This window comes from Nannobrachium achirus (genome assembly GCF_963921795.1).
Source record: "Nannobrachium achirus genome assembly, chromosome: 5".
NCBI classification, from domain to species: domain Eukaryota; kingdom Metazoa; phylum Chordata; class Actinopteri; order Myctophiformes; family Myctophidae; genus Nannobrachium; species Nannobrachium achirus.
Genome location: NC_137814.1, coordinates 33,490,032 through 33,513,743, shown reverse-complemented (window position 1 = coordinate 33,513,743; position 23,712 = coordinate 33,490,032). Strand labels below are relative to the sequence as shown.

Genomic DNA, 23,712 nt, shown 5'->3' with positions numbered 1-23,712 from the left:
GTAATTTGCGCATTCCAAACCATCTGCCCACAGATCTTTCAATAAGATCCAAGGTACCAAATTCTAGGTGGAGGCAGGAGTATATTGTATTGTGCCAATAACCACTTTAGAACTTAATAATATAATAGAGCTTAGAAATTGAAGAGGAAGGATTAAGTGTAGATCAAGTGCTCGTTTTTACATAATCATTTTACACCTTCACCTTATGCTTCGGTCTCACACAGGAATGAAGGGATAAAAGCATGAGGACAGAGATGGGGAGGATTAGGTACAGTCAGATCTACAAGCTTAGAACGCATCGCAAATGCGACACATTGTAAGATTGCCTCGTGACACTGTCAAGTATAACTCAGGCTTGAGATCAGAGGTGCGATGTTCAGGGACATGCTGGGCCCCTGATTCAGCCCGGGAAAAAGAGTTGGAGAGGCCCTCATTGCGCGCTATAGAGAGATCTCTCTCTATAGCGCTGCTGCTACTCAAAGATTTGCCATTTCAGATCATGACAAGTGACAAGCCAGTGGGCCAATTACATGAGTTATATTTCGTTGTTGTCGGGTGGAAACCTTGTATGTCCAAAACCGTTCGTTTTGCATTTATCATTTTTAAAACGATTTAAACTAGTGAAAACAGCCGATCTACAAGCACACAACGCCTCGCGGTGCGAGGCGTTGTGTGCTTGTAGATCTGCTGTTTTCACTACTTTTGTGCAACGGCCTTTTATGATGAAGCAGGGCTTTGCTTTGCGAAAAAATGTATACATTTGAAACTTGGAGATACAAGGTTTCTGCCCGACAGTGACGATTTACTTTGTTGGCCAGCCAGCCCCCAAAATGGAACAAAGACATTTTATTTTTTTCCTAATGGCCGCGGCCTGGACCGGCCGGGAATGAACCAGCCGTTCGGGAGTTGTCCCGCTTTTCCCAATGGCCAGCACGTCCCTGGCGATGTTGTTGTTCGTTCAGTGGTTTGTCGGGAGGGAAAGGTACAGATTGACCAACTGCTTTTCTCAGATAAGCCAGAACTTCACCTCAGACAGTACTTTGGGGTCGTCCCGAGTCCTGACATGCCCAAACAAAGAGCCACGCCCTAGGTGAATGAGGTCAACTGTAAGAGTAAGAATTCATCAGCTGGAATGTACTGGAAAATACATGCCCGAGAGCCGCGCAGCCAAACTGCATAGCCCCAGGGTGGGATAGGAAACACAATCACGCAGACATAATGTTAGTGATTATACAGCCTTAATCGCTGTGTCATGGTTTCCGCCCATTAAAAAAAGAAATTTAATGCAAGAATTCACAATGTCTCACATTGTGTGATGTCTCTTTCTCTAATATGGGTGGGTCTTCATATCAAAAATGAAGATGATTCCAACAAAACTACCCTACTGAATCCACCTAGAATTAAAATGTTCAAAGTCAGATGTAAATGTGTCTGCCTTTTGCTCAGTGGGGTGTCTTGTGTTGAGGAAGCCTGATTTTGTTCCCAGATATTCTTGCACAAGGGGCAGCAAATTATTAGTTGGTCTTTAAAACTTACAACCGGTCCTCTGTCTGAAGTGATTGTTTTGTTGGTTTTCTTTTTGTGATTGCACTCAAGGCATCGTTGCCAAAGCGGAGAGTCTGTCTACCTGTGTTTATATGAGACATCTTTTTATAGGGTGTGCTGAGAGGAAGTTGAGAATATGTTCCCTGAGGGTACACCTTGACACATAGGGTGTGGCAACTGGCAACACGGTGTTTCCCCACAGCCCCAATGTGATGATGTGTGTAGCGCTACGGCTGCCACTCCCAAACGTCTCCATCATGTTTGACTTGTGTGAATCAGAGATTTGTGTCTGTACTGTCTAGAGATGTCTGACTTTTATTACAATCGCACCAACATGCTCACACAAATACCCATGGTAAACCACAATGGTACATTTCTTTTGAAGCAACAGAGGTTTTCCCACAGTTGCTCCCTGACGCTCTCATGTCATGATTTATGAATGTTTCATCTTCACCATTCAAAAGTGGAGACTGTTTTGTTCTCATCTTCCCACTTATCAAGTTCCCACTTGAATCAATGTGTCTGAATGTGAACAAGACACACTGTGTGTGTGTGTGTGTGTGTGTGTGTGTGTGTGTGTGTGTGTGTGTGTGTGTGTGTGTACGTGCGTCCGTCCACGTGCGCCTATCCCAAAGCTGACTCAGGTGGGTGAGTAGTGATTGGGGCGTGTCTTCCCCACATGTGCGTATGGCTTTGTGTTTAAGAGGCCGAGATAGGGGAGAGTGTGGAGTTATTTCACCCAGACTAAATGCCAGGAATGCCAGATACACGCGTGGATAGAAGGTGGCAGAGCAGGGCTCTGCTACGGACCCTGCTGTTGGGGACTTTGCTGGGACTGTGCTCTGCTGGCCCAAGGCCCTTTCAGAGAGGGGGGAGAAACCGCTACCCTCGGCAACACGACAGATGGACACAGGGGACACGATACGACCAGGGAGCTCAGCGCGTACAGTACCCATCAGTGAATGACCCTGGTGCTCAGAGGGTACAGTACCCCTCGGTACATGACAGCGGGCAGACTGTTAAGTACCCTTCTATTAAGGACATTGATGCCAGTTCTCAGATCCAGGTAAAATGCGCAGATGTTGGGGCGTAACCTGGTTTTGTGGATTATAGTTTTTTAAGGGTGACTTTAAGACTGCTTGCTCAGAGCATGTTTGGGGTCTCCAGTTTGTACCCAATTAATGACACTGCATTCAGGTCAAGTTCATTGCTATTTGAGCTGTGAATACAGAATTGCACACTTGGTGACACACCCTCTTTAAGTACTGTTTAAGGTCTGTCTATTCCAATAGTTTCTTTGCTTTCAAACCTCTGTCTTTAGGCAAAAATAAATAAAGATCCTATCTGTAATTAAATCACTAATCTCAATTGTACTCTGATGAATGGTATCTTGTGATGTATATTATTGTACATAATTATTATTGTGGTATGACATAATAGTAAGTCTGTAAGATGGACAGAAATTCCCTAGCTTCTAATTAAGCTAGGGAATTAAATGCGGATCCATATGTCAAGGAAAAGGCTTTTAAACAAGTCTGTGTTCATAACATGGTGTTGAAGATAATATTGTGGTATTCCTGTCCTGTGTTTACAGAAATGTGCTCCTGGTTACTACCGAGATGGCAGTGGGCCCTTCCTCGGGCGCTGTGTTCGCTGTGACTGTAATGGCCGGGCTGATGAGTGTGATGAGAAGACAGGGAAGTGTCTGGTAAGTCTCTTTCACTTTTTAGTTGCGAGCAAACAGCTAGCATAAACCACTGTCTGTCTCTCGGTTTACAATATGATACCATTGATGGAAGTACAACACGTAATGTTTTCAACATCTGTATTGACATGACATAGCTCAAACGTTTTCTTTTTGTTATGTTGGACGTACATCCTAACTCTCACATGCAACCGCTGGGCAAACAAATAGCTGGTCGCAGGCTCGCAGCTTATCACAGATGATGTACATGTTAATTTGATATTTCACTCACTGACTGATTCACTCTATCACTCACTCATTGCATCACTCACTCACCTGAACTCACCTGGACTATCAACTGAAAGTTGACCACAGGTTTACACACCTCAGTGATTAATTCAGCTTAGTCAGAGTCTAGACTGCTCTCCTCTGGGGCATATACTGTGGCAGTTGATGGGCACCCCACCCTACTGTCTGTATCTAGTGACCACATGTTTGCACAATACTGTGGCACCTTGGGTAACCACATACAAAATCTTTGACAGGATACTTGTTCTGATTTGGCTTTACCTTTCACTTTGATTTTATATAACTTGTCGTATCACTTCTTCATGGATGGAAGGACGGGTGATATCTAAAACCCCAACATTCTCTCTACTCTTGTGTAAGACACTCAAGATCAGGCCTGTGTCTGTCTGTATTGTATATCTGGGCACCCACATCGACCTAGACACGCACTGCTGAGCACCACTCTCCTTTGAGAGCATGGAAAGTACCCTTTGTGATGAATTGGCAGCGAAATGTTTGGCATTTGCTTGCTTCTAAACGTACCCCTTCTTACAGTAAATGGGAGTGGGGTTTCTCAACTGTGACCACCTCTGGTTATCCCACTTGTGTCACATATGTCAAATATCAAAATGAGCTAATCTACAAGCTCTCAATGCATTGTGTAGCGATGCGTTGAGAGCTTGCAGATTTGCTGTTTTTGCCAGTTGTTCGCCTATTATAGCATGCCGTACATGGGGACACTAGTGTTCTTGCTCTTATGTTGGTACAGCATTTCCTTGAAAGACACACAAGGCTAGAGTTTATTCTTGTAAATAAATGTACACCATGCACATCTCTTGTTGTATCTCCAGCATCTCCGTCACTGTAGCGTACAAGTCTCATCTCATGTGTAATGACTGGTTTGAGAATATTATCTGTCTTTGTATCTTTGTCAGAACTGTCGTTATGACACGGCTGGGGACAGATGTGAACGTTGCAAGGAAGGTTACTATGGTAACCCTGCTCAGAGGACATGCCGCGTTTGCCCGTGCCCGTTCCGTGTGCCAACTAACAGGTGGGTGTGAGAAAGTGTCAGTGGCACCTCTAAAGCAACTGGTTCACTTTTCAGCTCCAGACCCAAAACAGAAATTATGCGTTTGCCCGGGACCCAAACTAGTGAAAATAGCAGATCTACAAGCTCACAACGCATCGCTTCACGCCATGTTGTTGTGAGCTTGTAGATTTTCACTACTTCTTAATTATTATAGTTGTATTTATTTATGACATTTCTAGATTTGTTTCAAAATGTATAGAATTCTTTTTTAATGATTACAAAATATATTTTAAAATATAGGATATATATTCTTTTTTAATGTAGGAATGGGATTTTTGCTCGAGTCGTGGCCTATAAAAATCTGTCTGTGACCCACAAATGGATAACATTGCTCTAAAGTCATGCATGCGTGCGGGCGCGCACACACACACACACACACACGCGCACACACGCGCACACACACACACACACACACACACACACACACACACACACACACACACACACACACACACACACACACACACACACACAAACACACACTCTCAGAATACAGTTTATGTGTCCCTGTTCCTCTCTAGTTTTGCAGACACCTGCAGAGAGTTGCCCGGGGCATTCCAGTGCATCTGCCGAACAGGATACACTGGAGAGAGGTGTGAGAGGTGAGTGGTCGTCATGGAGGGATTGTTTTAGAGCAGTGGTTCTAAAAGTACAAATGGATCCATTTGGTTCCATTTGAATACTTTCTAGAGAGTTATGGGGTCCTGAAATAAAACATTTTGAGAAACAATCGTTTAGATGATTGACTTGATCAAAAACAACCATTATTAACCATTAACCATTATGTGCAACATGTTATTTTTGAACTATTCTTAATTACTAGCCTATAATAATAGCAATGGTAGTTTTCATTGTCTGGCATCGGTGAGCCATGTCAGCCTCGGGAAAGCGGCTAAGTGATCCGGAAAAGGTTTACATTTGAGATCAGGTTGTGCACATTTGGATGGGAAGTTGAATGTGGAGTAATCAGCCATTAGATCTTGCTTATTTTGATCCACATCTTACCTGTTCTTTGTTTCCACACAGGTGTGCTCCAGGTTTCTATGGTGATCCACTAACAGATGGAGGAAGCTGTCGGCCATGTGACTGTAATGGCAATGGGAACAACTGTGACTCAAAGACTGGAGGTGAGTTTGTAGATGCTTGTGTTCTAATCTAAATATAATTATTTCCTTTCTACTGTGCATTTTCAGAATGATTTATTGCAATCTCTCTCTGTAGTGTGTAAGAACACAGAGCCCAAAGATACAAATACAGATGGACAATGCAAAGGTGAGAGAATGTCTAATGTTGTTATATATTACAAATATTATACTCAGAAATAATTATATATATGTTTCCATTCAAACCTAAATACATTTAAATATATAAAAAAATTTAACTGAAAAGAAAAAGTGTGTCTCAGTCACCAGAAGCACTAACGTGTGCGTTCAATGAGTCTTACATGGTTAACATAGAGTTTTGAAGTGTTTTAAAGTAAAATACCCCTTTCAACATTATACAATAAGATGCTATAAAAACAATAGCGTACGCACAAGACATGGAGGACGATGGTAAGGTAGGGGAATCATGTCCCCTATCATGTCATGTCATGTCATGTCATGTCATGTCATGTCCTAATAGAGCAGAGTTTCTCCCTGTTTCTATTTTGACTCCAGAGGTTTGAACAATGGAGATGTTTAGCGTAGCCAAAGTATATCTTCTCCACTACAAAGGTTTAGTGTGACCCCAGCATAATTTGGCAAGCTCATGGTGAATGAATTAATATTCTGTTATACTGTAGTTATAAGTATACACACAGTCTGTGTGGTATGAGTGAGTGTTAATACAATGCTGTTTATCCTGTTCCAGAGTGCGATAGCTGTGCCCAGACTTTACTGAGTGATCTGGAGAAGCTGGATGCCGAACTGGGCAAAATCAAGGCTCAGCTTGACAATGCCACCGCCAGTGCAACCTCCCAGGACAGGCTGAAAAAGCTGGAAAATGCCATTGCAGACACCAAGGTACAGTCATGCACTAAAGAGACAGTGACATCGGCAGAGAGAACTTCAATTCAAGAGTCACAGATGAAATGCATGATTAAATGATGTTGGTAGTCGTGTTCTTCTCATGAACTTGCTCTGATGCACACATGCACACGAATGTGGTTTGTATTATCTTCTTCTCACACAAACATTCACCTGGTGTGGCAGAAGGAGTGTGTTTTTATCCAACATTCCAGAGTCCCGCTGATAAGCGATCTCGGTGCATTCTGTCCCGCGGCTTTGTGTGTCAACCACAGTCTGTGCTGTTGACACAAGTTAGAAACGGCGTCATCGATGGTTGAGATTACTTGCAGATGGCTCTTTCAGAGATTCAGAGAACTTAAGTATTTGATTTATAGGATCTCTGGCCCTCTGCATCAATTTGATTTTCAGCACACGATTAGTCTCAAATTGTACAATAAAATGACATTTGCTTTTCTTCCTGTTTTTTCAGATATTGGTCAACAAATTCCACTCCACCATCAACAACCAGAAGCCCAAGGTTCGTCAGCTGGAGGAAGATGTGCTCACTCTCAAAGATGACATCAGTCTCCTTAAAGACAAGGTAGTGTACTGGGGCTTCCTATACTGACTCTTTGGCTGGATCTCAACAGTGGGGCCAGCCGTATAAACAATGACTGAGTCAATGAGTGATGAACACCATTGGTCCACGGTTATCCTAACAACGAACTAGCCAACCGCAGAGAAATAATCCCTCCAGGCTATGGGGATTAATCTATCCTAATAACTGACATTTTCTTATCATTTAATGCTGCCAAACCTCAATGTATATAACCTGAAAACCTGAACATTACTGACTGATGAAGTTACACCAGCTGAGTGTTTCCACGTCCAGTATCCATCATTTCAAATTAAGATCTCCAACGTGTCATACAAGGTCCAGCCATATACCGTTCTAGGTGTTGACCATGTAATTGTTCTGTATTAATCATGTGATAACAGTGTGAAAAGGCTTTTGAGGTTTATCAATGAGCTTTCCTTTCAGGCAAACCAAAAGGCTGCTGATGCAAAGAAGGCTGTGGCAGATGTGGAAAAAACACATCAGAGAGCGAAGGCTTTGGACTCTGAAATCAAGAGCATGCTCAGAAAGATCCAGGGTAATGGAGAATCTTCCAATTATTTCTATAGTAGTGTTACCACTGATTACTTATTGCTGTGTTTGCTTCCACTGCTCTTGTTTCTTACCCTTGTTTTTGCCATCCTTGTCTCACATTGATTTGTCATTATGTATTAGTTTATCTGTTTTCATGGCTTTCCATTAATGATAATAATAATAATAATGAATACCTATACTATCCCACGGGGGAAATTCAGATATCGCAGCCCAACCCAGCTGCTTTTTATCAGCTTTGACCCAGCTGAACTCAATTCAGTGATGCCCACAAGGAGCGCAAGGGGGAAGGGGAGCAGTGGTAGCTGGAGTGGGGAATCGTACCTGCGACCTCTGGGTCCGTGGTGTGGACACTAACCACTCAGCCACCACTGCTCTAATAATGGCTAACACAGTATGCTGTTTTGTTTGTAATTGTGTGAGCAGCCCTGTTGGACCAACTAAAGGAGGCAGGAACTAGTGCCAGTGGTGATGGCCAGCTCAATGAAGACCTAGCTAAGCTGCTGGAGGAGGCTCAGCGCATGGTGAACGAGATGGCGACACGGAACTTCAACCCGCAGAAGACCGCAGCTGAGAAAGAAAGAGACGAAGCCAAGAAACGTAAGACAATGCTACCACTGTCAGATTTCACCAAAGCTTTCTGCTTTTGCCCTGATTAGATCACAGTGGCATTAAGCAGATGTGGTCAGTTGATCTCAAACGAGAGCTGGGCTGTCACAACAGCTTCTCGAAATAGCGGTCGCTAACATACAAAACGCCTCACAGTAGAAATGAATGTTACTCTGTGGTTAAACCTTTATTCTATTGTGTTCTATTCCTCCAGTGCTAGAGTACATCAAGGCCTTTATTCTATTCTGTTCTATTCCTCCAGTGCTAGAGTACATCAAGGCCAATGTGAGTAAGCAGTGTGATCAGAATGAAGCATCCGCCAAGAAGCTCCGGGGCCTGATGAAGGACTATGAGGCCAAGCTTAAGGACTTGGAGGCGGCTTTGAAAGAGGCTGGAAACACGGTTAAGAAGGCCAACACCCAGAATGGACTCAATGCACAGGAACTGGAGGATCTACGGGTAATGACACATACGACACACTTTATCAATAGAATCGAATAGAATATACACTAGCGTAATATAATGTCGATTTCACATTATGATAGATATTACATTGCTGTGCTCTAATATTAATGATTTACCGGTATATGCTCTTTTCAGAAACGCATTGCAGCCTTAAAGAAGGAACGCGATACAGTCAAGGGTCAAATTGCCATTGCAGACAATCAGCTGCAGAATACAAAGGATCTGCTGAAAATGCTTGCCGACAGTCAAAAGGTAACGATGACAAATTTAACCTGTAATATGTCTCAGTTGACTTGCGCTTATCCACATCATTATTATTACAGTTTGAAATCATGGATTATTTCTTATTATAAAGCAATGAATGCCTAGACTAGAGAGAGTGTTTGTGCTGTGTTGTAAAACAGCTTTGCCTCTGACTTCACACAAGTCAGCCGTCAGGTCCGAACACGCCGTCCATTCCGATAATCATCAATGTTTGCGCTCCATATCCTGTGAAGTGATGAGGATGGAATTTCCCCAGTGTAGCACAACAGTGATTCCCCTGTGCTTCTTTTCTGCAGGAATATGAACAGCTGGCCGCACAACTGGATGGTGCCAAGACTGACCTGACCAAGAAGGTCAACGATATCTCCAAGGCGGCAGCCAAGGAGGACATTGTGAGGAGAGCAGAGGAACATGCTAGGAACCTTACCAAGCTGGCCAAGGACCTCCAGGAGTAGGTTTACCATGCATACACTGTGTTTGGTCTTATTGTGATCGGGTGATAGGTTGGTGGTATTCAGGTTTAGGAGCACGTATAGTGCTGCTTAATAACTGAGGATTATAATAGGAACCAAAGATTTATAAAAAAACGCGAAGCTTTCGGGGTAGACAAGTTTGCCCCATTTTTGTTGTGTTGTGTATTGACATCTCAGCCAGAAACATGTATTTAGCTGTGTCCTTTGTCCTGTCCAACAGTGCCGTGAGGGACTCCAGTGGTGGTTCTGATGTGCGTGACGCCATGGATGCTATCAACGCCTACAAGAACATCACAGATGCCATCAATGCTGCAGAGGTGGCAGCCAATGAGGCCAAACATGCAGCAGACAAGGCCCTGAATGTAAGATTCTCTATTACACACGCACACAAAACTAAAACACCTAAAAAACTAGAAAGATGCAATTGGAAATTGCAATTGTGGTTGCCGTGACGTGAGTCACACTTTTGAATTCCGTCTTACCATTTGAATTTTCCCCATTCAAGTCAAAGCATAGTACTGTGTTCTATTCGTCTGTCATTCAATGTTATATGAGATATGGTTTCCTGTGGAAATAAGCCTAGTCTTTTCTAGGATCTCATTTTAGTAGTCCTTGTACCAGTGAACCGTACCGTCATGAAACTGTACCCTTTTCTATGCAAACTTCTAATAAAGTCTTCAATCAATCAAAAGGGGAAAATGTATTCACTAATAAATTAATGGCCATATATGGAGATCTCTGTGTCAGTCCTTGGCCCTTTTATGCCCATATAATATGGAGATTCCTGATGTCATCAATATTAAGCCCATATCTTGGAATGCCCATATATGGACATACTGTGTCAGCCTCCATCCTCTCCAGCAAATTGTATCCTGAGTAAGAGCTTTGCAAATGCTTCTCCCCCTTTCAGGACGTTAAGAAAGAGGACCTTGTGAAAAGAGCTCGAGACCTAAAAGACAGAGGCAGCAACCTACTGAAGGATGGAAAGGAGGCAAAAGCAGCTCTTCAGGGTATTCAGCCATGTCATCTGTTTCCAGTCAGTCAATATCAAACTTGGATAGCTCAGTTAGTAACTCTAGCTTTGCCTCAACAGATGCTGCTGATGACCTCAGTGACCAAAAGAGACGTCTGCAGAACGCGGAGAAGAAGAAGAAAGCCTTAGAGAAGGACCTTCTTAAGGCACAGACAGAATTGAATAACATCAAAAGAGGTACAGCAAACAGCTGTAAGATTAAAGAGTTAGCAACTGCTTAACCACTAAGCTATACTTTATACTTTGCCGTACAATGGTGTTTGTGGCGAGAATAGCTGATTTACAAGCTTAAACAACGTGTGACGATGCAACACGTTTAGAGCTAGTAGTTTGAATGAGTGAGCAAGGTCCAGCACTGCAGCTCACCCTGTGTCTCTTTTCCTGTCTCTGACAACCAGATGACATCGCTGATGTGATTGCTGAAGCCAAGAGGAAAGCATCTTTGGCCAACGACACAGCCAGCAAAACCATGGATGAACTGAAGGGCATCAGAGATGAAATCGATAAGATCGACATCAGTCCCCCGGACTCAAACCTCAGCAGTGTTATGGATGACGTGGACCAGTCAGGTGAGGGCAATGAGGAGAAGGTGACGCCTACATAAAAGATGTCTCCTTTGTTGGAGGCCTGTCTCATTTCTCTGCAGGGACATGGATCAATAGGCCTTCAGATTGTCTGACCTTTTTCTTTTGAAGTTACTTTCTTTTGAATTCTTTCTCTTGTTCTCTCTATGCAGTGAAGAACCTGTTGAGCACCATCCCATCACTAGAAAAGAAGATCTCGGAGGTGGAGAACCTCAGCTCTGAGCTCTCACCTGTCAGCAACATATCAGAGAGCATCCAGAAGATCAAGGAGCTCATTGAACAAGCCCGCGACGCAGCCAACAGGGTAAGGGAAGTGAACATTGTTCATGAATCATTTTGAGCCATTTAGCTTCCACATCATAAACCGTGAACCCAGAACCGACTGATACAATCTTCATTTACCACTCATCTTGTCCATTTCTTCTCCCCAGATTGTGGTCCCCATGAAATTCTCGGGTCAGGGCCATGTGGAGCTGCGCCCCCCGAGGGATTTGGATGATCTGAAGGCCTATACATCCATGTCTCTGAACCTGCAGAGAGATGCACCCCCTAGCAGGGGAGACGGACGCAGACGCCGACAGGCCAACAAAGGAAACATGTTTGTGCTCTACCTTGGCAATAAAGACGTGAGTGAACGCACTGTTCCTAAATACAGCACATGACTTCCACACACACGTTAGAGTTGACATTTTGAGTTGGGACATACATGCAATATCCTAAAATGTACTTCTTTATCTGTTCCAGTCATCTAAAGACTACATAGGTATGGCTCTGAGGAATAATGTGCTGTACTGTGTGTACAAATTAAACGGAGTGGAGACTGAGATTAAATCAGGTGAAACCACCCCCTCTACAACTATACCTGTCTTTGACAAAGTGGATCTAAACAGGTAATCGTTTCAACTGTTCAACAGATTCCGTCATTTAAAAAAGTATCTAAATACAAGTACTTGGATATAATATCTAAGGATATAACTTGGGTATTTAGTAACATACAGTGTGTGTATATTATTTAGAATTTACCAGGATGCAAAGCTGATCCTCACCAAGGGCTACACAAGTACTCCTGAAACTCCACAGACAGACAGCAAACAGGGACAGGAGACCAAGAACCTTTTGGATCTCAAGTCCAGTGAGATTGTCTTCTACATCGGAGGCTACCCTGCTGACTTCACTGTAAGCTCATACAGTATAGTTCACAATAACAAAATACAAAATAATACAAGAAAATGGGTAAAAACCCCTCATAAGAAAAAGAAGAACATAAAGATTAAAGGAAGATATTTGTCCAAATCAGATAAAAACTAAAAGGGTAAAAAAAAGAAAGAAAGGAAAGTACAAATCATGTCATCTCAAAAGAAGCAACACAACATTTGAGTCGAGGGAAGTTGGACTGCAGAATAATAATAGAACACATAGTGTGTTAACACAGTTTAACAACAAATAGTGTGAAGTGTCAATGAAGTTAAATAATGAGATCACAAAAAATGTTATAGAATATGGAATTGTGTGTTTGCATACGTGCATGCATCTGCGTGTGTGTGTGTGTGTGTGTGTGTGTGTGGACACAATGACCTTAGTTCAGAGATGCTTGCTGATGTTTTACATCTTCTGCTTTTCCTCAGCCACCAGAATCGCTCAAATTTCCAAATTATGATGGTTGCATCGAGCTGTTCCGCTTCAACGACCAATCCGCTAGTCTCTACAACTTCCACAAAGCTGTCAACGTCAACCCGGAGCTTCCTTGCAAGAGGTACGCTCTTTGTGTTACTTAATACTTCGTTACCATGGTACCCTACTGTGGATTTTCCCTGTTTTGAAAAGAATATAAATAAATAAACTTCCAGAAACCACTTTTGTTTTGCAGTACACTGGGTAGTACAATCTAAAGAAGCAGTTGAAGACTGTCATAGTTGATTTTGCTGACTTAATCTCACTTCAACACAGATATATTCCCCCGAACGATGTTGTGTACTTGGAAGGCAATGGATATGGCAAAATACCTATATCTGGAAAGAAGTCCACCCTCCGAATGTCTCAAAGCATTACCAGTAACTCTGAGAATGCCCTGCTCCTCTACATTGGAAATGAGGTACATTTGTATTTGGAGCACACATGTTTTTGTGTTCAGGTTTTTCATACATTGTATCGAACTGATGGTGTCCTGAAAGAATTCTGACGTTAATTAATCTTCTCTCTTTCACAGCACAAATACTACAGTGTAACAATTGAAAGGGGCTTCATTGTTGTCAGTAGTAACTTGCTCCCAGCACCAGTTAAAAGTGCCAAAAAGATATTCCCAGCGGTGAGTGTTAAGACGCTCCGTATGTATTGTCAGTCATTTACAGTAACCTTTCCAGTTGTCTTCACCAATCCATTCTGTGTTCCAAACTCGTTGGAAAACTGAGATGAAATTAGCGATGTTGATTCAATGTCATCTCTCTCCTTTCCTCTCTTCAGAACCTGGCTGGGGTTCTCGTTGTTATTGAATCACTCGGGAGCAAGGAGATTAAAGTCATTTCGGCACATCAAGAAGTCGTCACCGCCAAGGCTGAGTACACCAAAGGAGAATTCACTGAATACTACCTCGGTGGCGCACCACTAAGCCTAAGGGAAAAGTATGTGATTATCAGATTTCATCAAAAGTGTTTGTTTGAGGCGTTAGTGTGGCACAAGGTATAATGATCCTGCCCACTACCACAGAGCCTAGGGGTTCAAATCTGCGGCACATCTGACTTGGTCGGGCACCCCAACTGAGTCAACAAACACAAAATCTTGTTTACTGCCTTAGCCCTTATCCCTAACCATTTTTTACTATTTTTAAAAACATGTTTAAATCGTTCAAAATGTCAATCTACGAGCTCACAACGTTTCGATGTAGATCGGCTTGTTGAACTGTTTTTAAATATTTTTCAAAATAGTAAAATATGGCTAATAGGTTTAGGGACAAGAAGTAAGGCCGCAAGATTGATAATTCAACAAGCCGCAAGATTGGGCCCCTAAGCCAAGGGCTCACAACGTGTCGTTGTAGATCGGCTATTTTAAATGCAGGAGAAAAGGGTGGGCATCATATTCATTTGATGTGTATAGCTTATTATACAGTGACCTTCATCCCTCTCTGCAGAGAATAAATAAATGTCTTGTTTTCTTTCACAGAGATAATATTACCGCAATCCCTCTGAAAGGATGTGTCAGATCTATCACCATAAACGCAGAATACAAACCCTTTGACGAGATAGTGGGCATCAGCAAAGGATGTATGCCAGAGTTCCTGGTAAGACATTAACATGCCAATATGACAGACCTGTTACCTTTTAACCATATGAAACATGCTCACAACACGTGAGCATATAGTTTGACTATTTGTCACTATTTGACATACAACAAATATAGGGTTTAAGTGATTATGTGCTGTTCTACGCTGTGAGGCCTCCCTTTCACAGTCCAGAATGATGTTCCAAGTACTTGCACTGATGTACCGTTTCCATTTTATTTTTCAGGCAATTCGTAAAGCAGAGTTCAACTTGGGCAGTTCTCTGTCAGCGGACCTCAGTGACTTCAGCCTGGCTGGCGATGTTACTGTCTCACTGGGTTTCAAGAGTACAAATGAAAATGGTCTCCTTCTGCAAAAGAGCCAGTCGGTCAGTCCTTCATTTGCATTGTCCTTCAATGTATTTGCTTTGTGTCATACTGTATGCTACTGTGCAAACTATTAATGTGTGATTTGTATGTGATAACAAAACCATGTTTTCCTTCCTATATGTACCGTATATAACATTATAGTTATATTTTCTCTTTTTTCTAGGCCACCGGAATTGACATTGCTTTAGAAAGAGGCTATGTGGTCCTTAAGTTCAAAGACAAGGTGTGGAAATCGAAAGAAATGTACCAGGATGGCCAGTGGCATTACTTGACCGCAACCAAAAGAGCTCAGAGGTACAGTACTGTATATTATGACTTATTTCAAACAAATACCTATAATTGATGTGAAAAATCTATCTATGTTTTGACCATCAAACCTGTAGCTATGAGACCTCAATAAATTGTTAGTGATACATCTATCTATACACTAATTACTATGATCATCTTAACAAACAGGATTGAGCTGTATATTGATGATAAGGATGCGGGTCAGCAGCAGAGTTCCAGAGCATACAAAGACATCTCTGGAAGTGGCTCTGTGTTCCTTGGAAAGGACACGTTCAAAGGCTGCCTCTCCAACCTCTACATGAGACGGTAATCTATGTTATTTGGAGAAAAGATTTTTGTTGGATCAGATTTCTCATTTTCTATAATACTCCGTTGAACTGGAGTTCCCAAGGGGTCTATACTTGGTCCCCTCTACTTTTGCCTCTACAACAAATCCCTTTGTCGATCTTCACCATCTACATCTACAAGCTCACAACCCGTCAGAGATTGTATCATCTGCTATTTTTGCCTATTGTTTGCCTGTTTTCAACATGCCACGAATGGGGACGCAATGGTTCTTATTGATAAAAGCAACAGTTTGCATTCTCTTAAGTATTATTTATTTTGACATTTAAGAGTTTCCATGGTATCTCAAGTCATAACATTTTCTTCACTGTTCCTGCAGGCCACAAAACCTGTTCTTAGCTGAGGACTTGAGCCATTTCGCTTCCAATGGAGAAACCCTGTTAGACATATGTACAGGTGACAGACCTCCACAGTTGATGCTGGACCGCAATGCTAAGAAGGTAATGATACAACCTCATGCTCACACAACCGTATGATGTTTAATTAGAATGATAATGTGTTAAATATTCACTCAAACCCATCTGACAGTGATGACTAATGGAACTAACCTGAAGCACATGATAAACAGATCAGTGATTCTCAAAGTGGTTCCTTGAGGGTGTTCCAAATGGACACTTACAGGTCTGTAAGTGTCCATTTGGTTCCATTTGTTTTTCAGAGTTATGAGGGGTCCTTGAAATGTAAAAGTTTTAGAACCATTAGTATCGATAGTCTCATTGCCAGCAGGAAATCGAACAACTACTAACCTTGAACCTTTTACAGTAAATGTATAACCTCTTGCTGATGCTTAATCCCAGTCACGTCTGTCGTAGATCTGCATTTTAGTTGACATTGTTTACAATAACTGTGCTGCTTTGTTTCCAGAGATGAAGAAAGTGATGGATGCCTTAAGGCCTGCAGATATTCATGACAATCTGATTCTGACATGAGAAACATTGTCACTGGAATGCTCACACTTTGTAGCGTTACTGACTTTTGACTTTATGTTTGTGTTTGTTTACCCATGGATTATTTTTCGTTGATTCATCTCTAATGTATTTAACTGCTAAACATGTTGCATGATCATTAATGTTTTGTCACTTTGTATACTCCATTGAAACTCTCAAGTTTTCTCTCAAAATATCAAAACAATGTCATGTGTGAAGAAGTCATGTGTGCTCTCTTTTTTTCATATGACTAACCCAAACAAATACATGTTTCTAACCAGTTGTTCACAATCACCTCATTTAAAAAGCAAAAAGTGTCACCAATCTAATGATTATACTAATTTACAAACATAACCGATTGTAAGCATAGATATCACCATTACCAAGTGAATGGACTAAATTACTAATCAGTCACCCAGCCTGATCACTGCATCTTTAACTGTTGGCAATTCCCATTGGTATGTAACACAGGGACTAGATTAATTTAGAAAGAAAACACCTGGAAATACATCAAGCAATGGGTATTTCAGACAGTACCGGCATGATATAAAAACATAAAAACATGAAAACTGAAAACAGCAAAGATCCTGCTGTGATATTTTCATAAAAAACTATACAAGAGGCCCAGATGATTGGACCTTCTCAACATTCATTGTTTCATATTGTTGTTTCTATCATCTATTGGTCACATAAGCACTACACATTGATTCCATGTTAATAAATATTGAATTAGAGACCTTGAATTTGGGATCATATCATTACAGTGATCATTTTCCTTTCTCTTAAACCCTATATTTCGTTGGCGGGGGTCCCACAGAAGTCTATTCTAGGTCCCTTACTTTTTTCACCACCTATTTCTGGAAAGAAAACTTGTACATCAGCTATTTTTGAGCGGTGGAGCCACTCTGAGTGGGTATGTCCGTATGTGGCTGGCTGGCTGTGTGGATTGCTATGTCCGTATCATGGCAATACCTCTGCTGACCACACACACACACACGTTAACAGAGGGGCCCTGTTGAGCAGGCCAGTCACCTCACACTCACACTCACACTCACGCGCACACACACACACACACACACGCAGCCTCCACTTCTCAGTTCAGTATGATTTTGACTGACTGTTTGCCACAAAATAGGGACACCAGGGTTCATGTGGTTAAAATCCAGTGTTTGACTTAAGCTTAACAAAACTCAAAGTAAAGCAAGATACAGTATATATTTCATGCTGTGTAATATGGTGATTGAGTGGTGTAAAACCCACATCCATTCAATGATGTTGGCTATGATGTTAATAATATTATAGTCATTAGAATAGCCACCAGAGACCAGATGAGCCACACACATTTGTGGTGGTAACACACTCATAGCTAAAACTGTCTGTTAACACAAACAAGGAACTTGACAGCCAGGTTCCTGTCATCTCATATATCCTTTTTGGGACCTGATTGTGTGGTTACTACCTCAAAGGTTTGTGACGCATCTCGTCTCTGATTACTTTCTTGCAGTTGCCAGCATCTCTTCTGACACAGTAAAAGCTGTGTGTGTGTGTGCTAAGCTTTTTTTGTGTTATATTAATAATGCCAGTGATTCTTATATCCATCTCTTAATCACTTCGAACCTGGTGTCCCTATATTGGGCATGTCATAACATTCAAATAAAACATAAAAGAAATCTCAAAATAATATATATTTTAATCTGGATCAAGTGGTTAAGAATATCAGAGTAAACGGAAATGGATTGCAGAGTACACACAGCTAGGCGATAAGGTGTGTCTGAAATTCCACAGTATGAAAACTCAAATCCCTTAAGATCCTCCTCCATGAAATAGTAGAACACTATGAAATGAGATAAATGTTATGTTTACTGTAGTTGAAATTTTAGTGCATGTAGTCACATAAAGCAGATGATATAATTTATAATCTAATAACAAAATAAGACCAATTAGAGAAAGAATATAGCTAAACAGGCTCAGATGGAAACCTGTGCTCTCTTGTCACGGTGGCACTGGCTCAGTATGTGTCGCAGACAAGTGGGAATCGGAAGGTCCCCGGTTCAATCCTCAGCTCCCCCAGGCTTCATGTCAAAGTGGCCCTGAGCAAGACCCTTCCCTAACTGCTCCCCCACGCGTTTCCCAAACACTGGGTCGCGGACCAATTTTTATGGGTCACAAGTAAATAAATATCCCTTTATTTTTTTGGGCTTCTTATACATTTAGTTTTTTTAATTATTATTATTAGAAATACATTAAAATTAAAGGCAAAACAATGTATGAATTCGTTTTAGTTTTTAATAATTTCATACATAAATCTGTGTTAAATAAAATCAAAGAAATTCCATAAATTAGAAACCAAATGTTCAAAGAAACAGTGAAAATAGCACATCTACAAGCTTTTGTGCCACGTTGTGAGCTTGTAGATCTGCTATTTTCACAAGTTTGTGTCCCTGGCAAATGTCTAATTTCTCTTTTGGGTCACAGGATAAAAAGTTTGGGAACCACTGCACTGCGTCAAATGCAGAAAATAATTTCCCCTCAGGGATCAGTAAATACTTGTTATTTATTGAGTACTGCTCAGAACAAATCTCCACCCCTAAATCTGTACCTTTCCTTTGACCTTATATCAGATATACAGTATAAGAATTTAATAAACACGATGAGTCATCTATGACTCAGATGACAATGGGATCATAGTGTTCATCACTCAGATCTTATGTTTTCCATAGCACCAGCGAGTACTATATGTCCAACATTGATCATTATAGGCTTGGGTTCCACTACAGGTCTATTTTGATTTGTAGTGACAATGGCACTTGGCCTTATCGTTCCTTCCCAACCTCATTTTCAGTTACAGTCAAGACCTTGCTGGAGAGTTTTGAGGTGACAGTGATGCAGATCTATGTTTTACTGGTCTTTTATGGTCTTGTGATCAGTTGTCACTGTCTCTGTTATATTAGGATGGTGTTATGGAGGTGGCCAATGGCAGCCTTTCCATGTGCACCATGCCAGCCCTGGTCCAACATGCCTACCACATGGGGGGTGCTGTTAGCAGGCTGACCTACAGACTCCCACCACAAGCCCTGCAGCCCAAGTGTGTCATTTATCTTTTTACTCAAACACACACACACACACACACACACACGCACACGCACACGCACACACACACACACACACACACACACACACACACACACACAGGACAATTGATTCAAGCCTTTTTGCTTTGTCCCTTACCACTGTACCATTTGCAAACTGTTAATAAAGTATTCAATCAATCAAAACAAATATGCACACTCACTCACTCGCTCAAAGTGATTTGTTTTGGTTATTGTCCTAGGCCCCACTTCTCCCTAGATGTCAGGACCCGCTCTCCTGAGGGCCTGATATTCTTCGCTGCCACCAGAGGAGGGCGCACTCACCTTGCTCTGTACCTTTCCAAGGGCAGGATCAGACTGTCTGTAGGCAAACAAAAGGAGATCTTCAATCGTGAGAAGTACAATGATGGGAAATGGCACTCGGTCAGTTTCCTGCTTCACATCACAATAACACATTATGTTATGAGAAACAATGACAATTGTGATCCATGTTATATTTATTAGCCTTCCCTTTCCGAAGAAGGCCCAGTTATATTATTCTGAAATAACAAATATATTAAGTCAATAAATCCATTTCATGTTTTTGTGGCGACCTCCGTACCTGCAGGTCATCTTCAGTCTGGAGAGGAAGAGGTTCCGATTGGTCGTAGATGGAATCAGGGCTCAGGATGGTCAGCTGACAAATGATGAGGCGGCGTCCATGGACATCTTGTCACCTCTGTACCTGGGCAGTGTCCCTGAGTCCCTTCACAAAGAATTAAAGGTATGACATACAGCCAACACACACACACACACACACACACACACACACACACACACACACACACACACACACACACACACACACACACACACACACACACACACACACACACACACACACACACACAGACAGACAGACAGACAGACAGACAGACAGACAGACAGACAGACAGACAGACAGACAGACACATGCTTATACAGTGAACCTTTTTCTTTTTACTTTCAGTGGAAAATCCTTCCAAAGCAAAGTGTGTTTGGCTGTGTCCGCAACTTCAAGATGAATGGCACACCTATGCCAGAGCCGAGCAGCAATAATGGCATTGGCCCCTGCTTTGAGGGACAGACACAGCATGGGGCTTATTTCTCAGGGAAAGGAGCACATGTCGTTATCAGTGAGTACATTACTCAGACAAAATAGGCTGCTCTTTTGGTTGAGACGTCAAAGTCATATTTACTATTGATATGTACAGTCAGAAATGATGATGATTATGATGATGATGATGAAGTGATCATGATGATAATGTGTTCACTGTTTGTTCCAGATGACTCCTTTGCTGTGGGCTCCAGCTTTGAGCTGCTGTTTGAAGTCCGTCCCAGGAACCTGAACGGACTACTGCTTCATGTGGGAGACTTTAACAGGACCAGAACCACACCCACTATGGACCACCATCTCAGCCTCTACATGCTCAGAGGAGAGGTGAGACCTTTTGGGGATAGACACACACACACACACACACACACACACACACACACACACACACACACACACACACACACACACACACACACACACACACACACACACACACACACACACACACACATTGTCCATGTAATTCTGTGTAAGATAACGTCTTCATCCTGATGTAATAAAGTTGTTAGTTAGATGTGTCAGTAAAGATGACATACACTCCATTTCTTAACCACTTAAACCTTATGTATTTTGTTGACCGTGGCCCCCCATGGGTCTGTATTTGATTCCCTTCTTTTTTTTTTCCTCTACACCAAAACACTTTGCTGAAAATCTCCAATTTACAAGCTCACAGTGCTTGTAGATATCCAATTTTCACCTGGGCATTTCATGCCCAGAATAGGGATAAGATTAGATGTTGTATCCAGAATAGCTCTGGTCCACAGCGCTAGAAGGAAAACTACTTTGGACCAAATATGGACTATGGACCAAATAGTAATGAATAATTTGACCTGCCCCGCCAAAACATTTCTTGACCCAACCCAAGGGACCCACAGGTTACAGTTCGACCTGCGCATCACTATTTGACCTGCCCAGCCCGCCAAAAAAGGAAACATTTCTTGACCCGCCACGGTTACGGGTTGACCCGCACATCACTAATACCCTATACTATTGTATTGGATGCTAGAGTTCATTTGACGTTGAAGTAGTATTAATTGATTTAGAATTGTTTAAATATTTTAGTGACGCCTAGTGGAATCGTTTTACTGTCAAACTAGCCTTGTACATACAGTAATGCTTTGACGCATAGTTTGGACCTAACCATGTCTACAGGTTGTGGCACAGGTGAAGAATGGAATGAATGAATTCAAAGCGTCAGTCACACCCAAGACCAACCTGTGTGACGGAAATTTCCATAAGATTTCAGGTAAAATGCCCACATTCCTTTTAACAGGACATTACAATAAACTGACATTGAGATTGGTGATAACATTCATAATAAAGGTCAGCAGTGAGATGAATGATAACAGTGTGTGTCTGGTTTTTAGTGATCAAGCAGAAAAATGTGGTGCAACTGCATGTGGACACAGTGGACAGTTATAAAATTGGCCCACCATCTTCCATTACCCCGTTGACCAAAGACCCACTGTATGTTGGTGGAGTTCCAGGTAAGTGTTTTCATGAACTGTGGTAAATGATAGATGCTCATACTAGTTGACAGTAGTGAAGTCATTTCATTTATCTTTTACATATCTTCACTACATATGCACAATAAAATCCTCAGCACTCAGGTGTGTCATTTGGGGTTCCCAGGGGACGGCAGTTGCTGTCCCGTATAGCATTTGCATTTAAACTACATTTATTATTTTACGCATATGTTCTCCACCTCTGAAGGTTTTTGCATATTTGACTCTTGTGTTGCATATTTGACTCTTGTGTAATTCATATTGGATAAGCTGGTGATATTTTTCACTGTTTGTGTGTGTGTGTGTGTGTGTGTGTGTGTGTGTGTGTGTGTGTGTGTGTGTGTGTGTGTGTGTGTGTGTGTGTGTGTGAGCGCGCGCGTGTGCATGTCTTGTTTGTTTGTGATTGTCAGTCACAAGTTTATATTATACAGTAGCCTTTGTTGTTCAGTGCTATATCAGCATGTTCCGCATGTTCTGCATCTAGTGTAGTCTCTCAGGATATCTTGGTGGTATTGCCTCATGCCAGGTTTAGAGTTCCTCAGCCCATGTCAATGTTATGTTGGGAATACAGAATTAGGTATACCATCCCATACCATACATGTATTAGCATTTATAATTACAAAATAATTACATTTATTTTTGGCCTCCATCTAGTCTTCTCTGCTGCCTGAGAGCGTAAAAATAGACCCATAACATATACTCTCACATTTAAATAAACATGATTTTACTGCGTGTGTGCATTGGGAAAGAAGGGGGGGGGGGATACTGACTGTGAAAGACATACAGTAGTCATGTATTGAATTGAAATTATAACTAGGCTGTGTCATTTTCAGCCACAGAGACGAGCATACTGAGCCTCCCAGTCACATCATCTTTCGTGGGCTGTATCCGGGACATGAGGATCAACAATGAGCCCGTCTCCTTTGAGAGGCTGTCTAGGGTGTTTGGTGCAGTCAACCTCAGAGAGTGCTCTGCAGGCTGAGATAAAAGCTCAGCGCCAGACGTTGGGACCATGTTCACTGCCACTGGCCACCATGTGCAATCTGTTAGCAAGACAGAGAATGTGTATGAGTAAGAATGTACATATAATGTTGTGTTTGAATGTACTGTATGTATTTGGGTGTGTGTGTGTGAGTGTGTGTGCATGCCGTCGTGCGTGCATGCGTGTGTGTGCGTGCGTGTATGTATGTGTTTCTTTGTTTTCAAATGCTATTTTGTTGCTCTGTATCAGGAAATAAGAGTGATAAGCTTCTGTATTCAATGTTTCTATATTTATTTTGAGATGAAAAATGTTTATTATAATTGCCATTTTACTGACTTCAGATGGTTTACATCAGATCTGGTTTAGAAATGGATTTTCTGTCTACAACGTAATGCTACGGGTCCATTTGCTTCCGTTTGTACACTCTTGGAGTTAAATGAACACAAAGGATTTTACTATATATGAGCAACGCAGCACTTTAAGAAGATGAATGCATTTGCCATTCGTGATGGTGCTTTCATGATTACCAGCATTAGATGCTGTCTTTGTTCAATTGATTCCCACAATAGTTTGTGTTTAAGTTTTGTATTATTTTCCGACCTATAT

At 41.8% G+C, this 23,712-nt stretch overlaps 1 protein-coding gene across 1 annotated transcript in view; it reads left to right on the top strand.

The window, feature by feature from the left end:
* LOC308285016 (laminin subunit alpha-3-like) overlaps positions 1 to 23,106 on the top strand; it is a gene marked incomplete at both ends in the record, with an annotated part of 95,084 nt that extends 71,978 nt beyond the window's left edge. Inside the window, 37 exons of the mRNA XM_080725737.1 lie at positions 3,140 to 3,253; positions 4,453 to 4,571; positions 5,132 to 5,212; positions 5,637 to 5,737; positions 5,832 to 5,882; positions 6,462 to 6,613; positions 7,089 to 7,199; positions 7,641 to 7,752; positions 8,193 to 8,366; positions 8,638 to 8,834; positions 8,976 to 9,092; positions 9,401 to 9,555; positions 9,798 to 9,939; positions 10,488 to 10,587; positions 10,671 to 10,787; positions 11,009 to 11,179; positions 11,347 to 11,498; positions 11,626 to 11,820; positions 11,939 to 12,084; positions 12,211 to 12,370; positions 12,820 to 12,947; positions 13,142 to 13,286; positions 13,401 to 13,499; positions 13,655 to 13,812; positions 14,351 to 14,468; positions 14,695 to 14,835; positions 15,000 to 15,130; positions 15,293 to 15,430; positions 15,789 to 15,909; positions 19,347 to 19,480; positions 19,727 to 19,907; positions 20,092 to 20,247; positions 20,473 to 20,638; positions 20,789 to 20,943; positions 21,772 to 21,865; positions 21,987 to 22,106; positions 22,958 to 23,106. Of these exons, the coding sequence (XP_080581863.1) occupies positions 3,140 to 3,253; positions 4,453 to 4,571; positions 5,132 to 5,212; positions 5,637 to 5,737; positions 5,832 to 5,882; positions 6,462 to 6,613; positions 7,089 to 7,199; positions 7,641 to 7,752; positions 8,193 to 8,366; positions 8,638 to 8,834; positions 8,976 to 9,092; positions 9,401 to 9,555; positions 9,798 to 9,939; positions 10,488 to 10,587; positions 10,671 to 10,787; positions 11,009 to 11,179; positions 11,347 to 11,498; positions 11,626 to 11,820; positions 11,939 to 12,084; positions 12,211 to 12,370; positions 12,820 to 12,947; positions 13,142 to 13,286; positions 13,401 to 13,499; positions 13,655 to 13,812; positions 14,351 to 14,468; positions 14,695 to 14,835; positions 15,000 to 15,130; positions 15,293 to 15,430; positions 15,789 to 15,909; positions 19,347 to 19,480; positions 19,727 to 19,907; positions 20,092 to 20,247; positions 20,473 to 20,638; positions 20,789 to 20,943; positions 21,772 to 21,865; positions 21,987 to 22,106; positions 22,958 to 23,106 (5,001 nt within the window). The remainder of the gene's footprint in view (positions 1 to 3,139; positions 3,254 to 4,452; positions 4,572 to 5,131; positions 5,213 to 5,636; positions 5,738 to 5,831; positions 5,883 to 6,461; positions 6,614 to 7,088; positions 7,200 to 7,640; positions 7,753 to 8,192; positions 8,367 to 8,637; positions 8,835 to 8,975; positions 9,093 to 9,400; positions 9,556 to 9,797; positions 9,940 to 10,487; positions 10,588 to 10,670; positions 10,788 to 11,008; positions 11,180 to 11,346; positions 11,499 to 11,625; positions 11,821 to 11,938; positions 12,085 to 12,210; positions 12,371 to 12,819; positions 12,948 to 13,141; positions 13,287 to 13,400; positions 13,500 to 13,654; positions 13,813 to 14,350; positions 14,469 to 14,694; positions 14,836 to 14,999; positions 15,131 to 15,292; positions 15,431 to 15,788; positions 15,910 to 19,346; positions 19,481 to 19,726; positions 19,908 to 20,091; positions 20,248 to 20,472; positions 20,639 to 20,788; positions 20,944 to 21,771; positions 21,866 to 21,986; positions 22,107 to 22,957) is intronic.
* Positions 23,107 to 23,712: the final 606 nt, after the last annotated feature.